The 22,228-nt window shown below is 35.1% G+C and overlaps 1 protein-coding gene across 1 annotated transcript; it reads left to right on the forward strand.

The window, feature by feature from the left end:
• Positions 1-10,181: 10,181 nt before the first annotated feature.
• On the forward strand, positions 10,182-21,954 carry LOC121429932 (quinone oxidoreductase-like). Its single transcript, XM_041627192.1, has 8 exons — positions 10,182-10,442; positions 12,555-12,704; positions 14,018-14,178; positions 15,257-15,308; positions 16,224-16,376; positions 18,187-18,288; positions 19,346-19,441; positions 20,992-21,954. The coding sequence occupies exons 1-8, from the start codon at positions 10,323-10,325 to the stop codon at positions 21,154-21,156; spliced, it is 999 nt and encodes a 332-aa protein (XP_041483126.1). The 5' UTR covers positions 10,182-10,322; the 3' UTR covers positions 21,157-21,954.
• The last annotated feature ends 274 nt before the right edge of the window (positions 21,955-22,228 follow it).

The following is a 22,228-nucleotide window of genomic DNA, read 5'->3' on the forward strand; positions in this document are numbered from 1 at the left end:
AATCCCATTTTTTATGGGGAATACTGTGCATGTCTATAAAAAGTAACTTTATCTCACTGGTTTCTCAAAATATTTCATATAAAATTTACAGATTTTATTCCAAACAGACAGGGTTCACTTTGTCATCGTGTTTCAAATGCAGTTGGAACATATGAATGCACCAGCCAATTATGTTCATATTATTATCATGGCATCGATGTCTATACTTCGCTCTATTGAGGGAAGGAATGCCGCGAAGTTAGACAGAGCCTTGGTTTAGCATATTCTGACTGAAATAGACTGATTTTTTGTCTAATTTTACACCTGAATAATAATGATCGATTCCTGATTATGATAATATGTAAAGTGCTTTGGGCCATTATGGGAAAATCGCTATATGAAAAATAGCTATTATTATTATTCCTGAAAATGTTCATCTGTTCATCGTTTTTACACAATAATGTAATTTGACCCGTTTTGGTTTGCTCTCACTTGCGATGCTGCAAGCTTCATCTGGAGCCTGTTTCATAAAACTTGTTATAATAACAAATTTGCAATAACAGTTAAAAGCTACCGAAATTCTTCAATCTAATTGGCTGATAGTAAATTTGCTAAAGAAATTAATGCATTTGATGTTGTAACAAGTCGTAATAAAACGGGACCCAGACCTTCATCAATGGTATAGTAAGACATGAGAAGTTAGTATTGTATATTGTTTAACAACTCAGAGATGCGTTTTCTATTATATATTTGTGCAAAGAAAATAAACCAAATAGCCGTAATTTACAAATGGGTTAAACCTTCGATGGGGCCCAAAAAAAGTTTCCTGACCAAGAAAAAAAGGGGAGAATAAGAGGGGAAAAAGATGAATCATCATATCATTTTGTGAATAGGATGCCAAAATCTATCACAGGATTAGATTCTTGTAGTAATAAAGGTTAGAATTTTCAAAAAAAAAATTTGTTCGCAGGGAAACTTTTCACAACTGAGTGCCTAAATCTGCAGCATTGGTTAAGCTTTAACATTGCAGTGAACAGGGAGTTTTCTGACTATTTTTTTTTTCGTTTGAGCATTTTTGGGGTGATTTTGCCACGAGTGTAATTTGTTCCCTGGTATTTTTAAGTATTTTTGTACTTCACATTCTCAGTATTATTTCTCCAGTATGCTTCCTTGGTAGTAACTCTTTATGCAATAAAAATGCCTTAATACGTGCAGTGTTGATTTATTCAGGTCATAGTATATATGATCGATTGCAAGTTTTCTATCGTTTGTAACTTCCTTAGAAAAATGTTTGTGATTGGCTGTTGATTGGTGTTACCATGGTAGTTGGTTCATTCATTCATTTGTTATTTATTTATTTATTTATTCATTCTTTCATTTATTTATATATTTTATTTGTTTTCAATTATTTATTTTTTGTTCATTTATTTATTTTCATCATTCATTAATTTATTTATTTATTCATTTATTTACTTTTCTATTTGTTTGTTTGCTTTTTTTGGTTTATTTCTTTATTTTCATTAGTTCTTTGCATATATGTTTGACATTCCTCTCCAGTCAAATATATGAATAGTGTCCAGCTGAAAATCAGATTTAGATTCAAACCTTGTTGATTTGAATACAAATCTAAAATATTTTAATTTAAATGTTTTGAGATTAAAAAGTTAATCCTTAAGATTTGAAAAAAATTCGGATGGTTACTATTCTCAGCCGATCTGGATTTTATTTTAAATCCTTGGAATTTAGAGTGTCTTGACTTAACTCTGGATCTTTTATGGCACATTGTAGTATTGTACCTTTGGATAGTATATATTGTTAGATTTGTAATAAAAACACACACAAAATATTGCATGCTGTCCTTTTTGTAAAAAAATTGGTCTTGACAGATCTTAGTGAGCCCTGAACATGAACAAAATTTTACAGAAGGCATCCACTTGGGCAGCAAAATGCTTTTTGCCCTGCTCTTTATTTAAATTTTATGGATTCTCATTTCATGTCAGATTTTTCTCTTTTGATTTGTTGATAGAGAAAGGTAAAGTATAGGAAAAGGAGGAGTGTTTCATGGAGCAATAATCAGTGATTTTTTGTTGACTAATGGGGTGTTGCAATTAAATATTTGCATTATCGATTTTTAACAATTGTAAATCAAAATTTAACTTCTTGTTCTAAAAAAGTACAATTGAGTGCAAATTTGAAATTAATTACAAGACCTGTGATCGATATGGGACCCAAAACTGACTTGCAATTGATTACAATTGAGTGGAACGCTCCATTAGCTCCTTTGTGTCAATCAGAAGCAAGGATTTCAATAGTTTTCACCAGTTGTCAAATGAAACCACTGACCATTTCTTCCATAAAAAGCCCCCCCCCCCTCCCCCGAAGAAAGAAAGTGGCAAGGATGGATTGGAAAATGCAGATTGAGGCAGAAACTTAGAAGAAAATGATTGAGAGAAAGGAGAAGAGGGTGAGAGAGAAAGATAGAGGGAGAGATGGGGGCGTAGGGATTAGAAAAAAGAGGGAAGGGATAGAGATTGTCTGCAGGCACAGACCCTGATTGAAACTTTGATCAACAAGTGTGTCTCCACGCAGACTAGCACATACAAAACTTGCTGTTTGAATTCAGCGGAGGGCCTTCAGTACACAAGGCATGAGTAGGCTGCAGTTCAGACCCTTTACTCGAGTGAAGTGTTTGCACAGCAGACTAGGATAGAAAAGAGACAGAGAGAAAGAAAGGAAGGAAGAAAAGAAGAAAGAAAAAATACAATCGAACTATTTTTAGTTACATAATTTCAAAGAGTAAAATAGGGAGTTTAATAAAGACAGATTCGTATGACCTCAAAAAATAACATATTTTACAGTTAATATAATATCGTCACATTTAAACCCTGTCTACAACTTTGGTACACATGTAGAATCACGAATTTGAATTACATTGGAGTATACTGACTTACATTCAAATCTTACACTAGTTTATTATTGTGACCTGGTAGTTAGGTTTTCACCGATCGCTTTTTTATTTAAATAGATTGTTCTTTTTTCTTTTAGTTTATATTTATTTTTGGAGAAGAAAGAATATGTCGTTTATGCAGGGGTGATACCAGTAGATTTTAATGGGGGAAAGGCGACCGTAGATAACGTCATTTTTTTCTTCTCTAAATTGAATTATAGGGGTAGTGCAGATTTATATTCAGCGGATATCTCCCTTTTAGACTCTTCTATATTATTCATTCCCTCACCTCCGCCCTTTTCTCCCCTTTTCACGACTTGAAACATCATCGAGGTGATTACCCCTGCCCCTGTGACGGCGTATCCCTGCGTGTGCGAAACTTTTATCTTATAAAAAAAAAATCATCTCGTTTCATGCTTCAAGAGAAGGGGGCTTATACCAGAGTGAAACAAAAATCAGTTAATGTATCGATTCAGGTATTTTCTCATTTCATTTATGCATAAAAGAAATATATGTATACAAATATATATATATATATACTAGTATAATGATATATCACAATACAAAATATACATTCTATTTCACTGATAACATTATATCTATGGTGAAATGCTATATCCATGCGCTATAATACTTATTTAATTAATAGTTCATAGATCGAAATGTCAACATAGAGTTTGTTATTGAACTGCATTCTCATTTATAGAAATATGAAGCCTTTTGGGAGATGATGCCATTCAATAATCATTTATCAATCATAATATGACTATGTACTTATTGTATTTTTAACATTTCAGTACAATGAAGGGGTTTATCTCTTTCCTAATCACCAAGCATTGCTAATGGCTTCTGCGGTTGACTTCCGCCCTGCTTATTAATAATAATCGTGGAGCCTTTATACCCGCGCTACCCGGCCGGGTTTCTTATATTCTTTTATCAGGATCAGATCGTATAAAATTGTAAATTTCGTGATAACTTGTATTCCCCATTTACATGTAGATAGAATATCTCATATCATATCTTTCACAGAACATGTATGAATGATCGAAATATCTTTTATTTCGTCTGACTTAATCAATCAAGATTTAAAGCCTTTAGTCAGGTCCAGATTTGAGAAAAGTAGACTGCCTTAGGCAAATCGTGTTAATGCTGAATTGAGAAGTGTTTTAACATAATTTGAGGGCGCTGAGTCCAAATTTGCTGTTTGCCAACCTTGATTTTGATGTTAAAATCCTCAAATTGGCAAAAACAAAATGGCCGCCATTCTACACCCATTTTTACTCTATTCTGACCCCCAAAACTTGTAACAAAAATGTTTGTCAACGGTTTTTGGTACTATTTGATCTAAAAAATAACATACTAAAAATCCACCAAAATCCGTATCCGGGAAAGTGGTTATTTTCAAGATGGCGTCTAAGATGGCCGCCATTAACTGAAAATTAAAATAACCGGCACTTTATCTACCTTAGACACCTTTTCCGGTGCATACATGTGTTCAATGGTGGAGGGCGAAAAAGGAAAGAGTGAACATAAGCACTCCAGGGTACCTGAAAATCCAAGATTGCGTAAAAATGGCTGCCATGGCCTAAAAATTCATAATTCATCTTTTACGTATTTTATTGTCTTTTATTTGGGTTGTATTCATTGGTGATTTCAAGGGTCAAGAAGTAAACCGGGACAAGTTACAAGGACAGTCAACAGTCCACTATGTCCAAAAATCCAAGATGGCTTTTAAAAATTGGAGTCTAAAATAGCTGTTGTTATCTAAAAAAAAACCCAAACCCGACATAGTTTGTTTAATACCTGCCTTGGGCATATGATGGTGGTGTCTAACCCATGGTTTAATGGGTCAAGAAATACGTTAGGACAAGTAAAAAAGACAGTCTATGGTCCTCCATGTCCAAAAATCCAGGATGGTTTGCAAAAATGGAGTATAAAATGTCTCTCGTTAATTACAAACCGACAAAGTTTGTTTAATGACCGCCTGGAGAATGTGATTTTTAGTATAACGCATGGTTTAAAGGGTCAAGTATTAGATTTGGAGAAGTTACAAGGATAGTTAGTGGTTCCATTATGTCCAAAATCCATGATGGCTTCCAAAAATGGAGTCTATATAGGCCGTTCTCACCGAAAAACTGACATAGTTTGTTTAGTATCAGCCCGAGGTATATGATTTTGGTGTTTAACCCATGGTTTAAAGGGTCAAGTAATAAATAAGGACAAGTTACAAGGACAGTCAGAGGTCCAGCATGTCCAAGAATCCAAAAAGGCTTCCAAAATTGGAGTCTAAAATGGCTATTGTTAACTAAAAACTGTCATAGTTTGTTTAATATCCGCCTGGGGTACTGTATATGATTATGTTATGTAACCCTTGGTTTAAATGGTCAAGTAATACATTAGGATAAGTTACAAGGGAAACCAATGGTCCTGTATGTCTAAAAATCCAAGATGGCTTCCAATTAAGGAGTCTAAAATGGCTACTGATACTCAAAAATTGACATAATCTATTTAAAATCCACTAGGGAAATATGATGTTGGTGTCTACACTATAGTTTAAAGGGTTGAATAATACTTTTGGATTAATTACAATGGTATGAAGCAGTCAATTTTGCCTATCATTTAAAGTTGGCTTTCAAAGTGAGTCTTAAAATACTTCCATCAGCTAAACATGGTCATAATTAGGTGAACAAAATTTTCACTACATGTATTGTGGTTTGAAGGCTGAAATAATAAATTGGAACAAATAAAAAAGATGGTCAGTTTCCTTTTCGTCGTAAAAAGTCCAAAGCGACTTCTAAAATTGCGTGAAAATGACTGCTGTCCCCTAATCATGAAACCATAGGATAGTCCTGAGCACAAAAATGACGTGTCTTGAAATACTTATCAGTGAATTATGGAAATTTAAATTCTACCTTATTTTTTAAAGTTTGTTTTTTAATGTTTATTTATTGTTGCACCACCACCTAATTATGTCACTAATTCTTGTAAAACATATTTTCATGAGTCTTAGAAACAGAGACACCAAAATAGTGGCACTAGATGAGATATGAAGTATTGTCATTTTTGTAACAATGGTAGCCAATTTGAATGTAATTTTTGGAGCGTTCTTCATTTTTTTGACAAAATTGACAACAGTGGTTCCCTGTAATGTCTTCACCTACATGTATATCATATGATCCTCATGAGAAAGGCACAAAATGTTCTTACATTTAGGTAGATAGTATATGAACTTTGCAGCCAGATTTTTAAGAAATAGCAACTATTTTTTAAGCCATCATTATTTTTTTTTTTTGGGGGGGGGGGGAGGGGCAAAACTGCACCACTGATAAATCTTGAAATTTTTCCAATGTAATTTTTCCCTTTGGAATCATGATTTTTATATATTTTATTTTATTATCGGTAGACCCCAAATTTATTTCTACCAGGAGGATATTATATGAATTTGGACCATTTCAAAGTTACAACGTCCATTATAGACGCCATTTTGGAAGGTAATCTTGAATTCTCTGACATACTCACTATCTTGTAAACATGTCCTGATTCATTATTTGCCTTGAAAGATTTTTGATGATTTTGATTTTGAGGATTTACTTTATTTTTGGAGTTGACAGTACAACGACTGCCGTTGTGGACGCTATGTTGGATTTTCCGGTAACCTTGACAACGTTTTGTAACTATAACCTGTGTCAATAGACTTTGTTTAATCCTAACATGCCTAAGTTTCATGAAATAAGACATCTAAACCCTAAAAGTTATGAAATTTCAAAAACTTAACCTCGGTTAAGATTTGATGTTGACTTCGCCGCCGCCGTCGGAAAAGCGACGTCCATGTCTTGATTCTGCTATGCAGGCGAGGAAAAAATGGCGGACATTATCGACTGACTCACCTAGATATCCAATGTGAATATGCCAGCATTGCACCCAAATTATCAAATATTTCGCCATATTATTTATCAAATCAGCAGCTGTGAATCATGGCAGCCATCTTGGAATTAAATATGGCTGACGAATCATTCAGACACATTATGTTTGCAACCCTGGGTATAAAAAATAACGCATAGATCCCAATTTTTTAAATACAATCACCCATAAAAATCGTTTAATATGGGAAACTGCATTAAAAATGCCGCCATTTTGTTTTTTGCCAATTTGAGGATGAAAACGTCGGAATCAAGTTTGGCAAACAGCATTTTTGGGTTCAGCACCCCTGAATTACCTTAAAACAATTGATAAATCAGCATTAACACAAAATGCCTAAAGCACTTTTTCTGAGCACATTTTTTAAAATCTGGACCTGACTACTTTAACGTCATGAATGTACATAAATTGCTAAAATAAATCACACTTTCATGAATGAATCGAAAGGAGAGCAAGGGTTTCCTTTAAACAGAGAATGATATGTATGGATAGCCCAAATAATTTTATGACGAAAGTTGACCAGTTATGGTCAATCATCTCGTCAAGTCTACAATCCTTGAAAAAGATTACAAGATCTTGGACATCGGCATGTCTACATCCCCTATTGGCGGAGCAAAAAAAAAAGAAAAAAAGGGGAAAGAAAGGGAAAAAAGAAGGGAAAAGAGTGGACTAAAAAGAAGGGGAAATATAAGAGGAAGAAGACGAATGAATAAAATAAGGTGACTTGGAAAATGTTTTTTTCCTTTCATGTCATATATATATATAATTTTCGCTCGCGCCTCGCGCTTGCATATTGCCTTTTAGGCGATTTACATATCTTGCTCAATATTGAGCTTAAAATATCAAATTTTGAAGTCAATATATATTTCAGCTCAGAAATCGAACTTTCATTATATTGTTTCATTTGTTTGGTTTATAAATATACTTTTAATAGGTGCTCTGTAAAAATGTCCGTTTTATATTAACATTTTCAGTTCGCGCTGTGCTCTCGCAAAATTTGATTTAAGCAGGTACCTATTTTCTGTATTTCATCCAAGATCTTGATCACCTCTCCCAGAGGATGTAGAAATAACGGGATCTAAGATCTTGTCATCTCATCATGTCTTCTAAAAAATGTTGACATGATGAGATCCGGCATCTTGTCATCTCTTCTAAAAGATATCGACATGACGAGATCCAAGATCTTGTCATCTGATCATCTCTCACACAGGATGTAGACATGAAGGAATCCAAGATCTAGTCATCTGATCACCTCTCACACAGTATGTAGACATGACGAAATCCAAGATCTTGTCCTCTGATTATCTCTCATACAGGATATAGACAAGATCTTGTCATCTGATCATCTCTGACACAGGATGTAGACATGACGAGATCCAAGGTCTCGTCATTTGGTCATTTTTTCTCAGGGATGTAGACATAACAAGATTATTATCTGAATACCTGGGTGCATAACCAATTGCTACAATACTACAGACTGGTTTTACTTTATAAAACTCTTGTAGTTGTGTCAAGTATCGTCTCGGTTCTTTGTGTATGATTTTTTTTTTTTTTGGGGGGGGGCGGGGTATCAGAATAATGATCAGTGATAACATATTTAAAACCTGATTAACAATTTAATCCGAAATATAGCAATACAGTACTTGTTTCCTCAATATATCTATCTAATTTTATGATCAGATAATTGTTGAATTGCTATTATCATTTCTTGTAATGTTAAGCGATAGTAAACAATTGCATTTTGTTTGGGGTTAGTGTGAAATAAAATGGAATTGAAATGCAAATGAACATGATATATGAAATGAAATTGGAATAAAATTTGATCCAATGAAAGGAAATAAACTTTATTAATGAAATTGAAATTGAAATAGAATTGTAAAGAAAACGAAACCGAAAACTAAAACAAACAAAAAATTAAAATGAAAGTGCGATAACATGAAATGAAACGACACGAGAATCCAGGAACAATATACACTCTAAAAACATTGAGTAAAATAATCCCAATATTGGGTAAAATGCATGTTTTGGGGGTCAATTTCAACGTAACATTGCGTAAAATGTCAGAAGTATTTGGTATTTTTTATCCAATAAACTTGCATGTTTCCATTTTACCCAATATTAGGTATTTTTAGAGTGTAACCCCTCATCTACCAGTACTCCCAGTATACTACCCGGTGACTGATGGAATGTAATATCCGTCAGATAATGTCAGATAGAGAGCTTTCCGTTTGCATACCAGCACATCTTTAACAGATCGAAGCTACAGGCTATTAATATAATAAAAATAATAAAATATCTTTCGATGTTTAAATAGATACGCTGAACAAAGGTGAGGGTTGTTTTGTAAAGAGTTTTCTGTTTCGCCTTACTTTGTAATTTAAAATTTGAATTAATTATGTATTAATTAACTCAAATCAATCGATAAATCATTACGATTATTATTGTTGATAGTGCCATTAGTAGAGAAACTTAGCCAAAATATATTGTAAACTAAAACTAGTTTTGTCAATTTTAATTTGTTTTTAGGATTGAATAACTTTGACATTATCTGTGATGATCAGTAGCGGACCGTGACCCGGAGGAGACAAGGCATTGGGGGGGGGGGGGGCACTGCATTGTTTGTGAACAATGCCGTTCCCCCCCCCCTCCAATGCTTTGTCTCCTCGGGGTCACGGTCCGCCACTGGTGATGATTAATGTCAAAAGGTACGCTTAGATTCAGACGATTATTTTTTTTCTTTAGGAGACACACTTTTCTTTATTATATCGTTCCATATCGTTATTGACGAGATCTAAGTTAAAACATTAAAAATGAAAATGACGCCGATAGTAAATATTTTCATATAATTATGCGTAAGTATATAGAGTGAAAATAGACGAAGATGAGAAAGGAACCAATACGATATCAAAATAAAACCCCGAATAGTAGCAAAAACAGGACTAATATGACTTAAAAGACGAAATATTGATTATGAGTATATGCAGAGCCGGACGATAAACAAGGCTGAGAGAAAAAAAGGCATAACGCATTTCAATCCAAACAAATTAAAAACAAAAATATACATTGATATTGATACATTAGTGAGTAGATTACAGAGATAATGATAATAATGCCACCATCCATTTGTTAAAGTTTATGATATAAATCAAAAATACAATCATCGATATAAAAGGGTCCGTGGAAAAAAAAACTTGAATAAATGGGGTTTACCGGCATTTTTTAATGACTTTTTCGTGCTATAATTATGATAGTTACCGGTACCATGAGTAATGCAGGCAACGAATGAAAAGTTTTTCATGCATTATAATCATCTATTCTCCGCCTGGGTTATATAAGTAGCCTCTTGTCGAGTGAAGGCCTCAGTGCGATTCGTAAGAAAACTCGGAGAGGGTATTTGAGAAAGTAACGCGCTCCACTGGTTTGCAATTCATTTCTATAACTGCATCTTTTACTATCTTTTGAAGTACGAATTATATTTATGAACTTTGAGATGGCGGGATCAACACAAATGAAGGCTGTTTTCGTAGAAGAATTTGGAGGGGCGGAAAACATGAAAATAAAGACAGACGCCCCTGTGCCCAGAGTTGTAGCTGGAAAGGTAAGTAGAATTTTTTTTCTTTTTAGTATGAATCACTTTTGAGTGGGATGAGGAATTTCAAAACCTGCTTTCTTATTTCTTACACCCCCCCCCGCGAACGTGTGTACATGCAAGATCATTTGATTATAATTGAAAAACATACCCAGTGTCCCGTAACACAAATGTCAGCAATTAATCGTAAGCTGGATTTTCACGCGTGTTTGTACAGCACTGTGGTCAATACAGTCAATCGTAAAAAAATGTACAATTCAATGCTATTTGCTTTGTGTTATGGACCACTGATCATCTCGCTAGCTTCGCTCTCTCGCCCACGTAATCAAAATGTTGTAAATTTAAATTACCCCCTCTAAGTTACGAAAATGTTGAGTGAATCAATCTACCGTATGGATTATTATTATTAATTATTCGGCGTTTCAAAATACATGGATTATACAATACAAATTACATAACAATGGGATATACGTGACATAAATCAAATGACCTAGATAGTTCCATCCCACACCCCTTTACCTCCATCCAGGTCAGTATAAGAATATAAAACGAAAAGTATGAATTTAAAGTTACAACTGAAACTGGCAACAGTTAATTTGGCAAAACAAAATTTTGTAACATGGATCCATCAGCAATTATCATTTCGATTAATTCATTGCAATATGAATAATAAAAGAAAAGAAAAATAATAATAATAATGCAGTGATTTGACTTGATTGTGTACATATCCAAACTGTTTCGAATCTTAATTGACTACTTTATTTGTCTACGATTGGATGAGAAATTGAGCTATACATAAGCATTTGACAAATAACTAAATCAATGAATTAAATACAGATCATTTATTGTAATTGTGATCGACTTAACTTTGTATTCATTAAATTCAATTTCGTTATGACCGCTTGAACCTATACCAGAAGACAACGGAACTATTCCCAATTAACTTGATGGATTATGGATTGAAACTGGAACTCACCGCCGGAGTAGAATTTGAATTCGTGATTGTGATTAGCTTTCTTGATTCCAATCATCTTCTAGTTTGGTTTCACACGTGCTAAAAATTGTAATTAGCTATATTTTCTCTGGAATCATCATTTAAATTACGATTTTTTACCGTGTGAAAAGGCGGAAAATGATTTTCGTAGTCTCAACGCACAATACCCTTCTCGAAAGCACAGTGTGTTATTTATTAGTTAATGCTATATTATCAATGTTTCACCCCCCCCCCCCTTTCCGGGCCTGGCTGGTCTCTATCCTCATATGTCCCCTTGTTTGTCCCTTATGTAAATGTGTCCCTCTTCTCTCCCCGCCTCTCTCTTTAGTTATCATATTATATTATACATGTATTGCCATTTCTGTGTTATCTTATGTTCTTTGAATTCGTAATGAGGAACCGTAATTTACAAGCATTGCTTCACTTAGGTCTCCTCGTCTTCCTTTGAAATTATTTCTTTTCTGTCTTAAGCTGTATAATGTATTTAAAAACAATTTCTTCTGCATACTCTGTTTTTTATGTATACTTGTATGTTTTATCATGTACTCTTGTTTCATACACACTTGTATGTTTGACATGTATTCAAACTCAAAGTTGGAAAACAAAATAAAATGAACTTATGAACTAGTGTGATTACAGTGTCTTCACATAGTGGACTATGTGAAAATATTATCTACACTGTTAACATAATCAAATTCAACAGTGTGAACTTTCTTTCCACACTGTGGATATCTCGACAGTGTGACAGCATGTTCACATGGTCTATTATGCGAATATGTGATTCACAATGTTTAAAGGTCAAGTGTACCCCAGAAAAATGTTGATTTGTATAAATATAGAAAAATAAAACCAGCAAAACGCTGAAATTTCATCGAAATCGGATGTAAAATAAGAAAGTTACGGCATTTTAAAGTTTCGCTTATTTTTCACAAAACAGTGATATGCACAACTCAGTGACATGCAAGTGGGTCAGTCTGTGATGTCCATCAGTTACTATTTCTTTTGTTTTTTATTGTTTGAATTATTCAATATTTCATACCATGCATACGTATGTGCTCCAGATCCAAGAATAAATTTGAAAATGACAATTCTCATTGTTTTCTTGTTATTGTTCATCCTGTTTATAGGTGCTTGTACGTCTGCATGCGGCTGGTATCAACGAGCTCGAACTTCGCATTCGTTCTAGGGGATGGAGGGGGTTCATTACCCCTTTCGTTCTCGGAATGGATGGAGCGGGGGTCGTCGAAACCGTCGGCGATGGCGTGGTGACTTGCAAAGTGAGTGTTCACAGATGACACCCGGGAAAGTGTTTCATCAACATTTTTGTCCGACAAGATGTCACTCTGAGGACCGTTCATCAACATTTTTGTCCGACAAGTTGTCAGATCTGACAACTTTCCTTGATTCTGATTTGCTGAGAAGCACTGTTTCTATGGTAACTGTTGGATAAAATGAGACTTGTCGGATAAAACGTGACAAGTCCTTTCATGAAACCCCCCCCCCCCCCCCAGATCTGACTACTTTCCTTGATGTTGATTGGCTAAGAAGCAGTTTTTCTATGGACTGTCGGATAAAATCGGACTTGTCGGATAAGACGTCCGACAAATCCATTCATCAAACGCTCCCCGGGTCCTTACAGGGGCGGCCCCACGGGGAGGGGGGGGGTAGGGTTGGAGGGGACAGGGGGTGATCGAAAATAGGGCCAAAAATAAGCACTTTCAGGACATTTTAAGATAAATCCTTCCGCCTTGAAAAGTGTGTTTGTATGGGGGGGGGGGGTACATCCCAAATCCAAGTTCACAGTGTTCTGTATATAGTTTTGTGGATGTAGAAATCGATTTTCTTGCATTAGTCTGTTCTGTTGCTTCTTCGAAGATATTGATACTCAAGCATAATATGTAATATGATTGCATAGCACTTTTCACCGTTTTTATGACATCGAAACACATCAGTAAAAGGTAATAAGACACGAGTAGCACTTTATTACAGGAAACAATAACCTGAGGAGGTACTGGTATACTTAAAGGGAAACATAAACAATGGAAAGTTGTTCTAAAAAAATAATAATATGTATAAATATGTGTGTAAGGAGGGTGGGTGTATACACATACAAACTATTCAATTAAAAAGTTTATTGATATAAAATCCTGACATTTAAGGATACAAACACGAATTAGATTAGTGAAAACGGAAAAAATCAGTTGCGTTTCCAGGGGGTGGTGGAGTGGCTATTCCTCCCCCCCAAAAAAAAGGAAAGGAGAAAAAAAGGCGAAGGGAGAAAAGGGGGGAGAGAAGGCAGCTTTGGGGTTTTTTTCTTCTTATTTTTCTCTACAAAGAATAGAAACGAGACGTCTCCTCTACCCCCCACTCTCTCTGAAAAGTACGGTAGCCTATTGTACCGAAACAGAAATAAATATATGTATAATTTTACGGCCCTGAAAGGGGGGGGGGATGGGCGCACCGTATGTGCCTCCACTTGGATCAGTGACTTCGTAAATCAGCGACTATTCTATACCAAATTATGAAACATAGATAATTTTGAATAAATATCTGAATAATGATTTTTACCTTTTTTCTATTCAATTTCCAGCCTGGAGATCGTGTGTATGTGTGTCAACCAATAACGGGAACGTATGCGGAGTACTGTTTAGCAGATGCAGATAGGGTCTATAAACTCCATGATAAACTCAGTTTTGAAGAAGGAGCTCTTTTACCAATCCCTTACTTCAGCGCGCTTCGCGCTCTCACCAGGTAAGTCGATAGTTGTGGCAATAAGTGGTCCAAGTGTAGTCTGCAGGCACAGACCATTGACTTTCGCAATTAACATCGTGCATAATGCAGCGTCTGAAGGAGTGAGACTAGATGTAGATGCAATATGTACTGTGGTTGGCTTTGACACAGACAGGCCTCGGAATTTGGCGTCTAAATAGTCATCACTCTTGACATGGTGTAATTTGTTAGGATGTCAAACATAAGTCTTTGCTTTTCAGACTATTCCGAATAGTGATGGTTGTAAGTGTAGTGGTATAGTAAGTTCTTGTGATTGTAGTGGTGGTACAATATGTTTCGACCAGGAAGCAATTAATCAGAGGAGTAGTTGTTATGTTTGAATCCGCTTGATTGTATTTCATTGGGGAGGGGAGTAGGTGGGGAGGTAAAACGGTCAATTGACATAGATTTTTTCCTTAATGTATTGCATGTGCCGTTGCATAACACACATATTTTTTTCTCGATATTCTCGTTCTTCTCATTTCTTCCCTAAATTTTAGAAGCCTTGAACCCATGCTCACCATCAACGGAAAAGCTTAATAATGCAAAAGTAGATAAATATAGTTTGCTTCATATTCGCATTGAGCTTCTCTTAACATCCCCCGAAAACCCCAATGATATTACCGCTTATACTTTCACTTTTCGAAAAAGAATCCCCCTACAAACCCTTTTTAGAATTATCTTATACCATAAATTCTTGGCAAAACTATTATCAAAAATTAATAATTCAATGTAAAATGTAAACACCAAAACATTGTGTGCCTTTTTTTCAGGCCATCATTTTCCATTTACCATGTATACAAAACCCTGCTCCCGATAGGACAATAGTTAGATCATGTGATTAAAGATAGCTCTTCCATTGCCCAAGAAAAATAGTTCGATGAACTTGAAAGTGCTAGGATTTGTTCACCAGCTTCTCCGTTGCTATCAAAATTTTCTGTCATTATGTGGATTTTTTTTGTTATATTTTATTGCATAATTGGAAACAAATATTTTTAACCCTGAATAGTGTTTTAACGAAAAATTTGTCTCTTGCTTTGCCCCCTTCTTCTGATTCCAGAGCTCATTTTCAACGCGGTGATAGTGTTTTAGTACAGGGAGCTAGTGGAGCTGTAAGTATTTTTCTGAAGTCCTTTATATTTTTGTGTTTTATTTTCTACTGCAGGGTTGGCCTGTTCCACTTTGAAAAACATGCTTTACGAGGGTGCCCTGCAGTTAAACAAGCATCATTCAAGATGAAAATGACAAAGCTCAGTTAGGAGGTCTTTGTCGAAAACTGATGAACCGGAACAGTAGGTTCGTCCTGAGGCTTGGAGCTGACGAAAAATCTGAAATATATCGTTTCCAATGTCAAGGACTAAACTGCTGTTTTCGATAAAGACATCTTGATTGTTCTTTGTCATGATGAATATTTGACAATACATTTTCTATGATTTGAATCCTCCGTATGTGAACTGGATGAGAAATTTATATCATCTTTAAAACTACTACATGTGAGGGTTTAAGATGATTACCGTTAATGGGGCTGCGACTATAGATATTTTTGATCGGGGAGAGGGGGGGGGGGCAAAATTACCTTTGTTTCTCAATCAAAATAATAATGGTTCCATGACATTTTCTCTGGCGACAATTGCTCCGGTTGAGATTCAGCACATTAAGCCAAACATGAAATGTAATCTACAAAATTATAAATCAACCCTAATCCTATATCTTTCTTGAACCAAAAACTCTATTACAATCGTAACTCTAACCTTATTCTCTCTGAGATATTGAGACAGGGGCAAATGTCACGGGAGCAAATGTAATGTCACCCAAATGAAAGGGTTTATATAAAATTGACACAGACCTTTTTATACTCTTCTTCCATAAGTTATTTCTTCATCGTCTCCCCTTCTTTACTTCCTTATCTCCTATTTCTTCTTTTTATTTCACTACTTGAAAAACAAATTGAAACAACTTGAAAACACTGCCCCTGGAACCTCACCCTTTTCTAATATATATAATTTATGCTTCTAATTCCCCATTAGGTCGGCCTGGCTGCTGTTCAGCTTGCGAGAGGACTTGGTGCTTCACGTGTCTTTGGAACAGCTGGTAGCGAAAGAGGGCGCCAAATTGTCAGAGAAATGGGGGCGGATGAAGTATTCGACTATAAAGAGAGAGATTTCAAAGAAACAGTAAAGGTATATTTCAATCATTTCATTTTATCTCTATATTTCGATCGTTTTCTTTATTTACCTTCTTTTACTGGGAGCTACAACTCACAAGTTCTTATGAACTTTTCAGTAGTTTCCGTTTTTCTCTTATACATGTAATTTTCATTCTTGTACCTATTGTATATTGTTTTTATACTGGTGAGAAAATAAATAAATAGAACTTGAACCTATTGAATTTCCTGGCACATTGACGAACGTAGACCAAAATTGGGTCACTCTGCAATTAATGTTTGTATTTTGATTGTTCCATCTTCAACAACAAGAAGGGGAATATTCCGACCAATTTGCAAAAGATGGGAAAAGAAAATGAAATGAAACATCTGGCTCGTGCCCCCTTTTTGAGAGCCATAATAAAAATGTTCAATTTCAATATGCCGTTCTGACACAAGACAAGTGTCCCCCTAAAAGTCACTGCATATTTTTATAAGAATATGTCGTTCATACACAAGTGAGGACCTTGTTCTGCTAGTAAAATTTTAATTGGACGAAATAACCTTCAAATTTTTGGTGAATCCCTTTTTTATGTCAAATTTTCCTCGGGAAAATGTGCCCCCTCCCCTTGAAAATTCTGGATCCACCCTGATATACCTTTAGATATCAATGCAAATCCGCTTATATGAGAAAATATTCTTAGTCACAAAAAATCATTTAAATATACTGGTATGCCAGTTCAAGGAAATTGGTTGAAATATAGCTAGGATTACCAACTCTATTATTCCGAAAAGAAAACTCATTCAAGATTTTGCTGTTTGTTTTGAAAAAAAAAACTTAAGTAAGTCTTGGTTACCTCTTTACCTCCTCAACAAAATAATAATTTTCTTCGATATGCAAACAATAAACATAATTCAATACAAGACAAACAGATTTCATAACAGTGCCCTCCCTAATGTTGTGCTTAACAAATATTACCAATCATAACTGAAATAACTTGAAAATTCTTAAACGTTTAATATACAAGTACATATATATGCTTTTTAATAACCAATGACTTATTGTGTTTTTAAAAGTTTTATTGTAAATGATTTTATCAATCTATCATATGCATTCTCCTGTTATTCATTCATCTTTATCAATAACTTACTGTGCAAATGTATGTGATTAATCTTAATTGTCTCTGTAATTTTTTTTTATCATGCATGCATTTAATTAATACCACTGTAAAGCATGTGTAATTCAGTTTTTACTGCGATACGTGACTGTCTATAGAATAAACCATTAAATGAAAATGCGTATTACATGATATAATTCATTCTTCTTTTTTTAAATATCAAATTCAAACAGATTATCATAGCTGGTACAAAGCAGGGTTTCGATAACATAATAAAAAAAAAAACTCACTGAAAAGCATCGCTTGTCTATGTAAGATGCTTGTGATATTATCACAAGCATCTTACATAGACAAGCGATGCTTTTCAGTGAGTTTTTTTTATTATGTTATCTAAACCCTGCTTTGTACTAGCTATGATAATCAACGTATTAAAAGATGAAATTTAAATTGCAAATAACAAGGTTCAGTAGAATACTAAATATTCAAATTATATTGTATTCTGTAGGCCTATATGTCTAAGTAGTTGCTAGCACAATGACATCACAAATATAAACATGAAAAAAACTTCCTTATTCTTCTTGGCTGAATTTTAGTCGAACCTAGATTTATATTTTTCTACGATTTTCTGCTTTTATAAAAAGCAGCTTGTTGTCAGGGTGAACTCCCCTCCATTTTCAATAAACTGTTTATTATCTAGTTTGAATATTTTTTTTTTCAACTCTCGAACAGGCGGCAATTGGCCCAAAGGGGGTGAACGTTATCTTGGAAACAAACGTCGACGTCAACTTCCATTTCGATCTCGAAATCGTATCCAAGCACGGTCACATCGTGGTGAGTTGATTTCTTACACACCCCAGTCACACCACTGGGATCGATTCTATATCGATCGATAGTACGTTATTGAAAAATAACGTAGTAGTTTTGATTTATCTGTGGTCGGTTTGATGTGTGTGGCAGTCCTCTAGCATTACGGTCAATTTACACCGGGTGGGTGTTTCATGAAAGTTGTCAGCACTGACAACTGAGTCAGTGCTGACAATTCCAGTGAAATCCTTGCTTTTGATTGGCTGATAGACACTGGCCTCTGACTGTTTCTATGGTAACTGTCGGAGTGTCAGAGCTGACAATTTTCATGAAACGCCAAGATGTAATGCCATCATTGGCGGCGGAAGCCAAAAAAAATAGGGGGGGGGGGGCACCAAAATTGTTTACAAGCAAAAAAAAAATATGAGCAACAAATTTAGGGGGGGGGTCGTCCCCCACCTCAAATTCAGAGGGGGAGGTCCCCCCGTACCCCCCCTCTTCCGCCGCCTATGAATACCATCACATTTAAGAAAGTACGTGCAATAACATTCTATGGTTGGGATGAATATCACACGACAATGGAATGTAATGTACACACAACTGAAAGGGTGTACTTTTGACAAAATGGCAGAAATGTATGAGCAGTTTAAAGATCTTAGCAACAAAGACAAACTTATACTTACATAATGAAACTTGACAATGAAAACAAAATTGATCATTTGTATAAGTTCACCAAATCCACTATGAATATGATTATCATAATTATATACATCATCTTCCATATAGAGGTATAGTAAGTTGTTGTCAGTGTACAATTATGAGTAATTAAACTTATATGATTTCCAAACCTGTGCTAGTTGACTATGTTTCGCTGTTGTTGATTATTTTCTAAAGAAATATGATGTATAACTTTTTACAGGTCTACCTGCTTAGGCCAAAAGTAAGTATTTTGAATATTTGGAATGGGAAATATATCCCCAAGACTTACACTTTCCATTGCAAATAGCCGGAGATAGTGAACATAAATGGAAATCCCATAATCTCAAACGTGAAATTCTTATTACAATAAATTGTTCCTTTTCAGATCGTTGGCAAGCGAGGAATCACATCATGTGATCCACAAGAGATGGTGACAAAAGAAAGTACAGTAACCGGAAGTGCATTATTCTTCTGTGATACGGTAAGTGATATTATTTATTCATTCATTTATTTATTTATTCATTCATTCATTCATTTATTTATTTATTTATTTATTTATTCATTCATTTATACATCTTAGTTTTATTTAATTACTCTTGGGGGTAGTGTTTTTTATTTTGTAGTAGATTTTTATTTTGTTTTGAACTTTTCCATTTCCTAATGATTCGAATGATGCATATGCTAAGTTTATTATTATAGTGTAGACCCGAGTTACTTTAAAAAAAAAGTCGTTGAAGGAATTAAAACCAACTCCCCCCTAAAAAAATCACGACAAAGGAAAAAAAAAAGAAAATGAAAGAGAGAAGGCTGAATATTATATCAAAATGTATCACATTTTAATTTCGGAATAAAAATGTAAAAATTCAGTGCTCACTCTAAACTTTATATAGAATTTTCCCAATACGCCAAAGCCCTCCAAGTTTTTTGCTCATAACACCACTGATTAAAGCTTAAATGAGATCACTCGTTTAATAACTTACATCTGATAAGTATTTTAGGGAAGTGAACACTGCCTTCACTGTCAGAAATATGTTTAACAAACCCAATAGCACGAAGCTACGCCAACGTTTAATAGAACAACTGCAGTTGCAATCAAATTTGCATGTAGTTTTGATTTTTTCCCTATAGTTAGTATAGGTTCATTTTTAAACCAACTTTGGGGTTGTTAACAAAATTATGAGATGAAATTATGCCTATATGAATCATGCATAAAATCCCCACGTCTGATAACTGGATTTTAATTTTGATTTTTTTTTTCTTTATGAAAGAGGGTATTCCTATTTTTTTATACACACAAATAATCATGCAGCCGCCCCAATCAATTATGGATTGATTCGAAGGGAGGGGGGGGGGGAGTGTTAACATATGGAAAGAGATGGACCATCTATATATTACTAATAATCTTTTTTGTGTGTTTCTTCCTCATATCATATCCGTCCCATAACCTCATTTTCCCATGTTGTTTGTAATTAATCAAGGAAATTATTGAAGGACAAATTGCCCCGCCCCTTAAAACGCTTTCCATGCAAGAAAAGACTTATGTCATTCCGTCAAATAATCGCGTCATAAAGTCGTCGGGTAGCCCGACCTTTCGTGAAAAGGGCAAACTAGAATCAGTTTATAAAAGGTCTGATAGATCGGCTGATAAGAATAGAACTTTTTTTAAAAAATTTGCTGCTGGTAGTGTTTTACCGAACGTTTGTAAAAGTGAAATCTTCATTTAGCGACATATCGGTAAAAATCTAATATAATATCATGAACGTTCCTGAGTCATCGGATGGAAAGAGAGAGAGACAGAGAGAGGTGTGGGGGGGGGGGGGCAAAAGCCCGTCGCCAAAAGATAAAAGGGGTTTACTTACCGAATGTTAGTGACCCATCCTCTATGGATTTATAGGGGCCCTTTCCAAGAAAGGTTGGGTTGCCTGACGACCCTATACTCGACGCGATTACTTGATACAATAGAACAAGCTCAACTATATAGGATTTAAAGAAAAGGCCCTATATCTAAATCATTTTTATGTCATCTCACAGGAAGCGAGATTGGACATGCATGACACACTTTACCGCGGCGTGGAAGAAGGCTGGCTAAAACCCTACATCGGAGGAAGATTCAAACTTGATGACGTCATCGCTAGCCACCGAGACATCGAAACGCGCAGCGGAGCGACAGGAAAAACTGTACTTACTATTGAATAAGGATTATTGACCTATTTATTTGCTTTGAGCACTAAAGATTTTTTGGAATTCATTTGATGAATAAAGATGTGCAATATAACTTTTTATTGGTTTTATACTAAATATGAAAGCGTTGGAGAACAATAAAAAAGATCTAGTTATATATTTATATTTCATATCATACACGCATCTTTATAATAATGAATAGATTACACAGATAATTATGATTTGACTACGAAAAAATGCGTAATGAGCATATGGTGCTGCACCTTAAAGATTGAACCCTCTCTTTCGCATTCATTAATGGACTACCACACTTGGCCAACTATACCCACAATCTATACAAGGGAAGGTCGATAGAGGCCCAATTTTTAACCATCAATGGGCAACATACTGTCCTCACAACCATTGGTTAAAATCTGTCCAAATTTGGTAATCAAACCTAATACTTGGGTAATAAATTTGCTCAATTGGATAATAATTGCCCAGAACTTTTATACATATTTTGTTGCCAAATTTTTTAAGTGTGCAGCGATAACAAATAGCCATAAAGTGATTGACACTTGCGAATTAATCTGTTGAAAATTTTAGCATGAAAATTCACACTTTGTTTTAACCAATTATTCGATAATGTGTATTAGTGTATTAGGTAGCGTGAATATGGATGGTAGGCCCAACAATATTCAATACGTCATGAAAATGATATTACGATAAGACATGTAAGATATGGTGCTGGGTATGTTTGCATCTAGTAATGTCACATCACCCCCATCCCCGCTTCAATGATTGTTGTTCATGTTTACTGTGGCCTTATGCATTGTGTGGAGCGTTGTGGCCCAGTGGATTAGTCTTCGGACTTTGAAACAGAGGGTCGTGGGTTCGAATCCCAGCCATGGCGTAATTTCTTTCAGCAAGAAACTGATCCACAATGTGCTGCACTCAACCCAGGTGAGGTAAATGGGTACCAGTAGGAAGTAATTCCTTAAGAAGCTGTGTGCGCTATGAACGCCTAGCTTAGCCGGGTAATATAGGAGCGCCTTGAGCACCTAACAAGGTGGATATGTGCGCAATATAAATATCCTATATTATTATT

The sequence above is a fragment of the Lytechinus variegatus genome, chromosome 16, assembly GCF_018143015.1.
Source record: "Lytechinus variegatus isolate NC3 chromosome 16, Lvar_3.0, whole genome shotgun sequence".
In the NCBI taxonomy this organism is placed as follows: Eukaryota; Metazoa; Echinodermata; class Echinoidea; order Temnopleuroida; family Toxopneustidae; genus Lytechinus; species Lytechinus variegatus.

Excerpts from the sequence above, each read along its gene's own strand:
- LOC121429932 (XM_041627192.1), top strand. The coding sequence starts at position 10,323 with ATGAACTTTGAGATGGCGGGATCAACACAAATGAAGGCTGTTTTCGTA. Across the intron at positions 16,377-18,186 it reads ATTTCAAAGAAACAGTAAAG|GCGGCAATTGGCCCAAAGGG; the intron begins GTATATTTCAAT and ends ACTCTCGAACAG. Across the intron at positions 18,289-19,345 it reads CCAAGCACGGTCACATCGTG|ATCGTTGGCAAGCGAGGAAT; the intron begins GTGAGTTGATTT and ends GTTCCTTTTCAG.